This window comes from Coregonus clupeaformis, chromosome 30 (assembly GCF_020615455.1).
Source record: "Coregonus clupeaformis isolate EN_2021a chromosome 30, ASM2061545v1, whole genome shotgun sequence".
NCBI lineage: Eukaryota > Metazoa > Chordata > Actinopteri > Salmoniformes > Salmonidae > Coregonus > Coregonus clupeaformis.
In genome coordinates, this window is record NC_059221.1 from 25,243,521 (window position 1) to 25,256,171 (window position 12,651).

Genomic DNA, 12,651 nt, shown 5'->3' on the forward strand with positions numbered 1-12,651 from the left:
GAGGCTGGTGGATAGAGAGGAGATGGAGAGGCTGGTGGATAGAGAGGAGATGGAGAGGCTGGTGGATAGAGGAGATGGAGAGGCTGGTGGATAGAGGAGATGGAGAGGCTGGTGGATAGAGGAGATGGAGAGGCTGGTGGATAGAGGAGATGGAGAGGCTGGTGGATAGAGGAGATTGAGAGGCTGGTGGATAGAGGTGCTGGTGGGAATTATGCGTGTGTCAGAGTGAAATGGGGTGTTGTTGATAATACCAGGCTAATATTTCAAGTGGCAGTCAAAGTAACAGAAACCTTCTCTCTGGCAGGACCGAGTCGTGTAGGGGTACGGGGGGGTGTAGGGGGGTTAGGGGTATAGGTAGGAGTACGGGGGGTTTAGTTGTATCCAGTGTCGGTCCGGTAGCTGGAGTGGCTGTCTGACGTCAGCCTGGTGGTCTCTGTTCCGGACGGCTGCACCATGATGGGGTCACCACCAACGTCTGGGGGAACAACACACACACACACACACACACACGTTACCAATCGAAATAACTGTACATGTGTGACAGGCAGGAAGCGTTAACTGCATGACCAACCCACAGGCCCAGGTTGCAGGGGACGGACCAGAGTTCATCTGTTCTAATGTACAGTTCCCTTGCCTGCCTGGGATCAAATCCCCTCTATCGGTCTTCCCTTCATTCAACCAAGTGAAAATCCACTCTACTTAAAGGACTAGTGCAGTCAAACACGTGATTTTCCTGTGTTTTATATATATTTCCACACTGAGGTTGGAATAATACTGTGAAATGGTGAAAATGCCCTTTTAGTGTAAGAGCTGTTGGAAAAGACTGACTGAGATTTCAGCTTGTTTTGGTGGGATGGAGTTTTGGCCTGCCTGGTGACATCACCAGGTGGTAAATTAGTTAATAGACCAATAAGAAAAAGAGTTCCAAACCTCTGCCAATAACAGCTAATTTTCAGTTTTCCCCTCCCCACTCAGACCACTCCCAGACAGTACTAGCAAAAGTCTTGCTTGAGAATTGTATCTTTGCTAAGAAGCTATTTTTGTTAATTTTTGACCATTTTAATAGAAAACAATTACAGTAGGGTACTTTCATTGTTACCCTGAAATTCTTTGATTTGAACAAAGGCCTCTGTAACAGTCTCTCCATCTCTAGTTCTATTGATAATTGATTGGTTGATTAAGCTCTCTCACATCTAGTTCTATTGGTTGATTAAGCTCTCTCATCTCTAGCTCTATTGGTTGATTAAGCTCTCTCACCTCTAGTTCTATTGGTTGATTAAGCTCTCTCACCTCTAGTTCTATTGGTTGATTAAGCTGTCTCACCTCTAGTTCTATTGGTTGATTAAGCTCTCTCACCTCTAGTTCTATTGGTTGATTAAGCTCTCTCACCTCTAGTTCTATTGGTTGATTAAGCTCTCTCACCTCTAGTTCTATTGGTTGATTAAGCTCTCACCACTCATCTCTAGTTCTATTGATTGATTGGTTGGTTGATTGATTGATTGATTGATTAAACTCCTCACCTCTCTCGTCAGACTGCATCTGTGCCTCCAGGTCTTCAGGGGAGACGTAGAACTCTGGTTCCTGGTCCATGGGCGGCCGCGGTTTACACTTCCCACAGCAGCAGTTACAGCAGCAGCACAAACAACAGCAGAAGTAGCAGCCAGTCGCCAAGCCACAGAAGATGAACAGGCCCTGCAGACAGAGGAGACCGTCAGGGAGATGGAAGGAGGTGAGAGGTGGGAATCGAGAGGTGGGAGTCGAGAGGTGAGAGTCGAGAGGTGGGAGTCGAGAGGTGAGAGTCGAGAGGTGGGAGTCGAGAGGTGGGAGTCGAGAGGTGAGAGTCGAGAGGTGAGAGTCGAGAGGTGAGAGTCGAGAGGTGGGAGTCGAGAGGTGAGAGTCGAGAGGTGGGAGGTGAGAGTCGAGAGGTGGGAGTCGAGAGGTGGGAGTCGAGAGGTGGGAGTCGAGAGGTGGGAGTCGAGAGGTGGGAGTCGAGAGGTGGGAGTCGAGAGGTGAGAGTCGAGAGGTGGGAGTCGAGAGGTGGGAGTCGAGAGGTGAGAGTCGAGAGGTGGGAGGTGGGAGTCGAGAGGTGGGAGGAGGGAGTCGAGAGGTAAGAGGTGGGAGTCGAGAGGTAAGAGGTGGGAATCGAGAGGTAAGAGGTGGGAGTCGAGAGGTAAGAGGTGGGAATCGAGATCCATCACAACGCCACATCACTACATTTCCTGGGGACTCCATCATAACTCCACATCAGTACATGTACTGGGGACTCCATCATAACGGCACATCTATCTCTAAATGTAGGTGTTGACGTTCTCCTCTCCAAACACAACACACACACAGACGTGGTCTTACCTTAGCCCACCAGGAGGAGAGGACAAAGTAGGTGTTGACGTTCTCCTCTCCAAACTGTTCGGCCACGTAGAGTCCCAGGGAGCCGTACTTATCATAGATGTTCCTCTTGGTACAGTCGTTCAGGATGGCGTGGGCGTTGTTGATCTCCTTAAACTTATCAGCAGCCTCTGGGTTGTCTGGGTTCTTGTCTGGGTGGAACTTCAGAGCCAGTTTCCTGATTGGACAGAGAACAGGAAGACGTTATGACTGGTGTGTGTGTGTGCCAAATATCCCCCCATTCTATAGTCCTAGAACCCTGATTTAACACCATCACTTCAGTCCTATCACATAAATTTACATTGAGTGTACAAAACATTAGGAACACCGTCCTAATATTGAGTTGCACACCCTTTTGCCCTCAGAACAGCCTCAATTCGTCGGGGCATGGACTCTAGAAAGTGTCGAAAGCGTTCCACAGGGATGCTGGCCCATGTTGACTCCAATGCTCCTCACAGTCATGTCAAGTTGGCTTAATGTCCTTTGGGTGACACAAACCGGTGCGCCAGGAACATTTTACATTTTAGTCATTTAGCAGACGCTCTTATCCAGAGCGACTTACAGTTAGTGAGTGCATACATTTTTCATACTGGCCCCCCCCGTGGGAAATGAACCCACAACCCTGGCGTTGCAAGCGCCATGCTCTACCAACTGAGCTACAGGGGGGCCTACTACCATACCCCGTTCAAAGACACTTCAATCTTTTGTCTTGCCCATTTACCGGTGGTGGAAAAAGTACCCAATTTATCATACTTGAGTAAAAGTAAAGATACCTTAATAGAAAATGACAAGTAAAAGTGAAAGTCACCCAGTAAAATACTACTTGAGTAAAAGTCTACAAGTATTTGGTTTTAAATATACTTAAGTATCAAAAGTAAATGTAATTTCTAAAATATACTTAAGTATCAAAAGTAAAAGTATAAATTCTTTCAAATTACTTATATTAAGCAAACCAGATGGCACCATTTTCTTGTTTTCTACATATTTATTTATGGATAGCCAGGGGCACACTCCAACACTCAGACATAATTTACAAACGAAGCATTTGTGTTTAGTGAGTCCGCCAGGTCAGAGGCAGTAGGGATGACCAGGGATGTTCTCTTGATAAGTGTGTGAATTTGACAATTTTCCTGTCCTGCTAAGCATTCAAAATGTAACGAGTACTTTTGGGTGTCAGGGAAAATGTATGGAGTAAAAAGTACATTGTTTTCTTTAGGAATGTAGTGGAGTAAAAGTTGTCAAAAATATGAATAGTAAAGTAAAGTACAGATACCCAAAAAAACTACTGAAGTAGTACTTTAAAGTATTTTTACACCACTGCCATTTACCCTCTTAAATGGCACATATACACAATCCATGTCTCAATTGTCTCAAGGCTTAAAAATCCTTCTTTAACCTGTCTCCTCCCCTTCATCTACACTGATTGAAGTGGATTTAACAAGTGACATCAATAAGGGATCATAGCTTTCACCTGGATTCACCTGGTCAGTCTGCCATGGAAAGAGGAGGTGTTCCTAATGTTTTGTACACTCAGTGTAGTTCCGCAATAGCAGCACGCCACAGCTCTCTGTTGACCTCTAGTGGATCTCGTCTCACAGTGAACTGTGTTAAAATAACATTTTACATTTTTACATTTTAGTCATTTAGCAGACGCTCTTATCCAGAGCGACTTACAGTTAAGTGAGTGCATACATTATTTTTTATTTTTCATACTGGCCCCCCGTGGGAATCGAACCCACAACCCTGCTGCATGCTCTACCAACTGAGCTACATCCCTGCCGGCCATTCCCTCCCCTACCCTGGACGACGCTGGGCCAAATTGTGTGCCGCCCCATGGGTCTCCCGGTCGCGGCCGGCTACGACAGAGCCTGGATTCGAACCAGGATCTCTAGTGGCACAGCTAGCACTGCCATGCAAATAAGTCCATTATCTCTATGTTGTGTCCTGTGGCTAGTCCTGTAGGACTTGTTGATGTCCTCTGCCGTGGCTAGTGGTGCTGTGTAGTAACGGTGTGCTGTAATATGTTGTGTCCTGGTGTAGTGGTGCATATTGTTACCTGTAGGACTTCTTGATGTCCTCTGGCGTGGCGTTCTTGTCGATCCCCAGGACCAGGTAGAGCGAGTCTCCTGACGTAGAGAGAGAACGCTGTCTCTGCGCCTCAGCTGCCATGACGACCACTCCTCTCTCTCTCTCTCTCTCTCTCTCTCTTTCTGTCTCTCACACTTCTCGCTCACAGCCTCACCAGTCTGAGAAAGAGGGAGAGAGAGAGGGGGAGAGAGCGCGAGAGGGAGAGAGAGTGCGAGAGGGGGAGAGAAACAGAAAGTCAGTGACAGAGATTCTAGAAATATCTATGACCAAGTAAAACATGACACTTAATCTGTCTGCGCCCAGACAGACTACACTAGCAGACGGACGCCCAGACAGACTACACTAGCAGACGGACAGACCAACATTCATGATGAGACCTGGGTTTAAAATCCCTGATACAACTCCTGTTTTTGGTCTGAGAGAAAGACGCAAAGTACATTCACCAACCTCCTGCAGAGGATACAGTCAGTCAGGAGTGTACAGACTACCAGGGCCCAAATTCATGAAGTGTCTCAGAGTAGGAGCGCTGATCTAGGATCCGTTTAGCCATTTTAGATCATCATTAATAAGATTACATGGAGAGGGTGGACTTGATCCTAGATCACTCTGAGAATGTTGATGAATATGGGCCCAGAAGATCAGGGGAAAAAAAGCATTCCTAATAAAGCTATGCTAATGTAGATATGATATAGCCCAGGGGTCTTAAACCTTTCCTTGACAACGGACCCCCAACACCCAGGGAAACTGGCGACCCAGTTTCCCATATGTTAGGATTCTTTTTTTTTTTCTTCACGTCTTGTCTTATCATCAGGTAAATGATAATGGCAAGGAGAAGTAATCAACATTTTAAAATGAATCGATTTGGTAGATAGTTCTTCATTATTTTGACCTCCCCACATTATAATTGGAAGAGGAAGGACCAAAAATTTGTCAAAGACTCCAGTCACCCAAGTCATAGACTGTTTGTTCTCTCTGCTACCGCATGGCAAGCGGTACCGATGCGCCAAGTCTAGGACCAAAAGGCTCCTTAACAGCTTCTACCCCACCAAGCCATAAGACTGCTGAACAATTAATAAAATGGCCACCCGGACTATTTACATTGACACCCCCCCCCTCCCCCCTTTGTTTTTACACTGCTGCTACCCACTGTCTATTATCTATACATAGTCACTTTACCCCTACCTACATATACAAATTACCTCAACTAACCTGTACCCCCGCACATTGACTCGGTACCACCTGCATATAGCCTTGTAATAATAATAATAATAATAATAATATGCCATTTAGCAGACGCTTTTATCCAAAGCGACTTACAGTCATGCGTGCATACATTTTTGTGTATGGGTGGTCCCGGGGATCGAACCCACTACCTTGGCGTTACAAGCGCCGTGCTCTACCAGCTGAGCTACAGAGGACCACTTGTTATTGTTGTTTTAATTGTGTTACTTTTGATAATTTTTTACTTTAGTTTATTTGGTAAATATTTTCTTAACTCTTTCTTGAACTGCATTGTTGGTTAAGGGCTTGTAAGTAAGCATTTCACGTTAAGGTCTACACCTGTTGTATTCTACACCTGTTGTATTCTACACCTGTTGTATTCTACACCTGTTGTATTCTACACCTGTTGTATTCGGCGCATGTGTAACTACACCAGTAACTAGCTAACACCAGAGATGAAGACCTAGCTAGCCAGTAACTAGCTAACACCAGACAGATGAAGACCTAGCTAGCCAGTAACTAGCTAACACCAGACAGATGAAGACCTAGCTAGCCAGTAACTAGCTAACACCAGACAGATGGAGACCTAGCTAGCCAGTAACTAGCTAACACCAGACAGATGAAGACCTAGCTAGCCAGTAACTAGCTAACACCAGACACATGAAGACCTAGCTAGCCAGTAACTAGCTAACACCAGACACATGAAGACCTAGCTAGCCAGTAACTAGCTAACACCAGAGATGAAGACCTAGCTAGCCAGTAACTAGCTAACACCAGACACATGAAGACCTAGCTAGCCAGTAACTAGCTAACACCAGAGATGAAGACCTAGCTAGCCAGTAACTGGCTAACACCAGACACCGATGAAGACCTAGCTAGCCAGTAACTAGCTAACACCAGACACCGATGAAGACCTAGCTAGCCAGTAACTAGCTAACACCAGACACAGATGAAGACCTAGCTAGCCAGTAACTAGCTAACACCAGACACATGAAGACCTAGCTAGCCAGTAACTAGCTAACACCAGAGATGAAGACCTAGCTAGCCAGTAACTGGCTAACACCAGACACAGATGGAGACCTAGCTAGCCAGTAACTAGCTAACACCAGACAGATGGAGACCTAGCTAGCCAGTAACTAGCTAACACCAGAGATGAAGACCTAGCTAGCCAGTAACTAGCTAACACCAGACAGATGAAGACCTAGCTAGCCAGTAACTAGCTAACACCAGACACCGATGAAGACCTAGCTAGCCAGTAACTAGCTAACACCAGACACCGATGAAGACCTAGCTAGCCAGTAACTAGCTAACACCAGACAGATGAAGACCTAGCTAGCCAGTAACTAGCTAACACCAGACACCGATGAAGACCTAGCTAGCCAGTAACTAGCTAACACCATACAGATGAAGACCTAGCTAGCCAGTAACTAGCTAACACCAGACACCGATGAAGACCTAGCTAGCCAGTAACTAGCTAACACCAGACACATGAAGACCTAGCTAGCCAGTAACTAGCTAACACCAGAGATGAAGACCTAGCTAGCCAGTAACTGGCTAACACCAGACAGATGAAGACCTAGCTAGCCAGTAACTAGCTAACACCAGACACCGATGAAGACCTAGCTAGCCAGTAACTAGCTAACACCAGACAGATGAAGACCTAGCTAGCCAGTAACTAGCTAACACCTGACAGATGAAGACCTAGCTAGCCAGTAACTAGCTAACACCAGAGATGAAGACCTAGCTAGTCAGTAACTAGCTAACACCAGACAGATGAAGACCTAGCTAGCCAGTAACTAGCTAACACCAGACAGATGAAAACCTAGCTAGCCAGTAACTAGCTAACACCAGACAGATGAAGACCTAGCTAGCCAGTAACTAGCTAACACCAGACACAGATGAAGACCTAGCTAGCCAGTAACTAGCTAACACCAGACACCGATGAAGACCTAGCTAGCCAGTAACTAGCTAACACCAGACAGAGATGAAGACCTAGCTAGCCAGTAACTAGCTAACACCAGACACAGATGAAGACCTAGCTAGCCAGTAACTAGCTAACACCAGACACCGATGAAGACCTAGCTAGCCAGTAACTAGCTAACACCAGACACAGATGAAGACCTAGCTAGCCAGTAACTAGCTAACACCAGAGATGAAGACCTAGCTAGCCAGTAACTAGCCAACACCAGACACAGATGAAGACCTAGCTAGCCAGTAACTAGCTAACACCAGACACCGATGAAGACCTAGCTAGCCAGTAACTAGCTAACACCAGACAGATGAAGACCTAGCTAGCCAGTAACACCAGACAGATGAAGACCTAGCTAGCCAGTAACTAGCTAACACCAGACACCGATGAAGACCTAGCTAGCCAGTAACTAGCTAACACCAGACAGATGAAGACCTAGCTAGCCAGTAACTAGCTAACACCAGACACATGAAGACCTAGCTAGCCAGTAACTAGCTAACACCAGACAGATGAAGACCTAGCTAGCCAGTAACTAGCTAACACCAGACAGATGAAGACCTAGCTAGCCAGTAACTAGCTAACACCAGACACAGATGAAGACCTAGCTAGCCAGTAACTAGCTAACACCAGACAGATGAAGACCTAGCTAGCCAGTAACTAGCTAACACCAGACAGATGAAGACCTAGCTAGCCAGTAACTAGCTAACACCAGACACAGATGAAAGGGGAAACATAAGCATATTTGCCATAGATGAATAGGGTAAACTTATAATTATATTTGCTGACACCCTACAGTCAAATGTTGGCATCAGTAGAGTAGCTATCTAGCTATATAAACCACACCCCTCTGCAAACACACCTTCTCCGATGTTGGTTACAAGGCAGTACTTATTTAAATTAGGTAAAATAATGTTACCATTGGTGTATTAAAATGAGAGTTAAGGTGATGTCACCTTGTCCCCTTAATAATGAATCCAAGTGTTTGACATGGGGGGAGGACAGTCATTTGTAATCTCGTTTCCTTCAAATATCATCACATTTAATGAAAAACATGATTGACTGTTCATAAATATTTTTGAACCGCCCGCATCTCAGACAAATACTCACACTGTTTACACACTTAAATGGACCATGATAACCTCATAGCATTGGCCTACATAACATATTTTTGTGAGAGAGAAATATGTGTGTCGGTCTATGTGAGTGTGAGGGATTTGTGTGTGTGTGAGAAAGGCCAGCCTGCTCACCACTCACAACCACCGAGGGCCAGCCTGCTCACCACTCACAACCACTGAGGGACAACCTGCTCACCACTCACAGCCACCGAGGGCCAGCCTGCTCACCACTCACAGCCACCGAGGGACAGCCTGCTCACCACTCACAGCCACCGAGGGACAGCCTGCTCACCACTCACAGCCACCGAGGGCCAGCCTGCTCACCACTCACAGCCACCGAGGGCCAGCCTGCTCACCACTCACAGCCACCGAGGGCCAGCCTGCTCACCACTCACAACCACCGAGGGCCAGCCTGCTCACCACTCACAGCCACCGAGGGCCAGCCTGCTCACCACTCACAGCCACCGAGGGACAGCCTGCTCACCACTCACAGCCACCGAGGGCCAGCCTGCTCACCACTCACAGCCACCGAGGGCCAGCCTGCTCACCACTCACAACCACCGAGGGAGTAAACAGAGGAGAGAACATGAGAAGTTGAGAGAAATGATGCAGCAGAGGGGTAGCTATGGCTATGAGCCGGTGGAGTGTGTGTTTGTGTGTCACGCCGTGACTTCAAGGCTCTCCAAGGCTGTCTGGTGTGCTTGGGAGGGGACAGGCCAAACCCTGGTTCATTGGTTCATTTAGGAACCTGGGACTGTGTTACTGACTGACTGGTGCTTAACACAAGACCCTACATTAGGGTTTCTGGGGTATTATGGGGTGGTGGATGGAGTAAAGATAATGATCATTGATCTGTGGTGGGTGAATCAGAGCTGCGTTTTCCATTTTTATTAAATTATAATGTGAGCTAATATACAATATAAGAATGGTTGATGAATTTAGTGAAGCAAGGTTGATCAGTCCATGTTATATTGTTCATGACTCGTGGACACGTAGGCCAATGTTTCCCATGTATTCATTTAGCAGCGGTGCAGTTTTTCAACACATTTTTTAATATTTGTAGCCAATGTTCCATCACCAGTATGAAAAATGTATGCGCTCACTTAACTGTAAGTCGCTCTGGATAAGAGCGTCTACTAAAAATGACTAAAAATGTAATTTTCTTGGGCACTGAGCAAATTTCAGGTCTGCTGAGCGCGAACTTGAACGTTGTGAAAATTCTGTGCAACTTCCGGCTCGCGTTTACTGTGATCACTGAGGCTGAACCCGCTTTAAGTTTTAACATTGGCCAAGTAGGCTACTGTGGCTATTTGATCATAATGTAGGCCTACCAGAGTGGCCTACCATCAAAAACATTGGAGAAAATGCATCCCGTAACATTTTAACATGTAACTAGCGGTTCTATCGTTCAGCCTACAGTAGCAGCCAACGTTCAGTGTTCAATGTAAGCCTACATTCCATTAGACTTTTGACAAAAACATGCAGGGCTTGACATTAACCTGCTTATCCACCTGTCCTTCAGACAAGGTGGTGACTGGAAATGTTGTTGTTGTGGTTTGATGCAAGAAACCACTTTACAAAATAAAATGCATTATTATTCTCATACCATTATTACAGAGAATCAGACAAATTATGCTACCCTCTGCCTATTGGCTACTTAGCTTTTTGAAGCCTGTCTGAAAATACAACACTGCCCCTTTTTAAGACAAAAAATTGCTCTTTACCTGACTTGCTTTTCAAAGATGTCTAGAAATGTATACGTTTTGTGCTCTTGTAAGAAGCAATCACTCCCCTACTGCTGACTACAAATGATCTATAACTGGGCTAATAACTCACTAACTAGCAAAGGATATGAGTACTCATTCATTACTGCTGCAGTGCTTGTTGTAGTGCTGAGTGGAAATAGGAAGAAAGCGCATGTTATGACTTTATAAAAGTGATGAATACAAAGTGTTGACAGTGCCGAGTAAGAATTTAAACATGAACTCACTCATAACAGCAGCTCTTTGCTGTATTCGTTGACAGTCTCTCTAGTCATGGTTTTAAACGTTTTGGAAATCTCACTGTATCAACTTTGCTGTAGCTTTCTTTTTTTATATATATATATATTGTGATGTCACGAGAGGCTACACAGCTTTCAGCGGGATTGCTCAAGTAGTGCAAGGAGACAAGGTTCAAACAAAACAAGGATTTTATTAAAGGTCTTGGGAAACTAACGAAAGTATAACACAATTCTGTTCTCTTGTGGCTCTTTAAGGGTTAACAGTTCAGGGATGTCTCTTCCACATCCAAAATCATAACTCTCACTCGCTCAGATAACTTTTCCCCAGCCTTACTGTAGTCCACGTTGCAGCTAGTGGCCAACCCAGCAAAAAGTCCTTCCAAATGTCTCTCACGTATTTCCACAGGTGCATATATCCAAAGGTGAGTATTTCCCAAAGGTAAGTATCTCCAAATCCTTATATTCCTCATGGAAGTGGACGTGCAGCACTCTTGTCCTCCAGAGACCAGCTTGGAGACTGTGTCTCTTCCCTTCAACAAACCTTCAGCTCATCAGCTCCTGATTGGTTTCAGCTGCGTGGGAAGATTGGCCATAGAGGGTTGGAGTTCCCGACCATACCAGCAGATGGAGCCATAGCTGTCTGGGTTTGCAGCCATCTCAGGGGGATGTAACGTCCCTCCAGGACACAGCCTCTCGTGACACCACACATCCCCCTCCTCGGGACCGACGTCCTCGTCGGGGTAAAGGCAGCGAAGAAGGCATCACGCCGGGAGAGGGCGTCCGCATTGCCGTGGTGCTTGCCAGACTGCTCTCTCTTCAACTCCTCCAACTCTAGGACCAGGGACTCAGCCTCCTGTTGTCTCTCCTTGAGTTTCTTACTGAACGCATCAGCCTTGGTTTTAGCAGAGTTTAGCTTCTGTTGAGCAGCTTTCAGTTCCTTCTCTCTCTCTGCCTCCGCATTCTTCATCTTGTTCTCCAACACCTTGTACTTCTCCTCTGCCTTCTTCTGGACCTCCTTACTACTGCGCAGGGTCTCCTCACACTCCTCGATGGTCCTGCGCAGCCTCTCCAGCTCCTCCCTGTTGCTTAGGAAGGAGCTCTGTTGGAGTTTAGCCTGGAGGATATCTAACTCTTCTGTCTTCATGTCTAACTGTTGCTTTAACAAACGATACCTCTCAGCGGTCCCCTCCAGACCAGACAGTTCTTTGTCCAGATTCTGTAGCTCCGTCTCTGTGTCGGTCTGGGCACCTGCCATCCCTATCAGAGCCCGGGCGGGAGTGAGTAATTCGGAGGATTGCACCGGAGCCTTCCCAGGATGAGTCTTGCCTCTCCGTTTCCGAGGTACTCGGGTTATCCTCTCCTGAGACTCTCTCCAGAGTGGGTAAAAGGCTGGGCAGTCTCGTCCAATTAGGACAGGGACGGGGAGGGAATCAACCACCCCCGCCGTCGTGTGTATGGTTCCCCGTGTGCTGGTCATTGTAAGTTCAGTAATGGGGTATTCTCTGGTGTCCCCATGGACACAGGAAACTGGGAGGACTTTCCCGGGGTCAGACACGTTGGGCCCACCAAATCCTTACGCACCAGGGTGGCCCGGCTACCAGAATCCAGTAAGGCCTCCACATCATGGTGATTCACAGTTACCGGGCAGGTGGGGGGTCGATCTGGGCCGCCATCTACGACTCCCAAGAGCGAGGCAAAACGGTGTGTGGGTGCTGAGCTGGAGGACTCGCAGTGGGCATAGGTTCATCGGCTGGTTTCCCACACTGCCAGGAGATATGTCCCATCTCCCCACACCGGTAACACTGCTCGAGTTTCCCCCTCCTGGTGTACTCTTCTTGGACCCGCCTGGTTTCTGGCTCCCCCTGGAGCCG

General features: G+C 46.8%; 1 protein-coding gene across 1 annotated transcript in view; it reads right to left on the reverse strand.

The window, feature by feature from the left end:
- Positions 1-125: 125 nt before the first annotated feature.
- LOC121546162 (dnaJ homolog subfamily C member 5-like) overlaps positions 126-12,651 on the reverse strand; it is a 32,089-nt gene continuing 19,563 nt past the window's right edge. Inside the window, exons 2-5 of the mRNA XM_045209511.1 lie at positions 4,442-4,631; positions 2,350-2,563; positions 1,521-1,692; positions 126-475 (exon numbers count right to left, since the gene is read on the reverse strand). Coding sequence (XP_045065446.1) covers positions 372-475; positions 1,521-1,692; positions 2,350-2,563; positions 4,442-4,554 — 603 coding nt within the window. The 5' untranslated portion in view covers positions 4,555-4,631 and the 3' untranslated portion in view covers positions 126-371. The remainder of the gene's footprint in view (positions 476-1,520; positions 1,693-2,349; positions 2,564-4,441; positions 4,632-12,651) is intronic.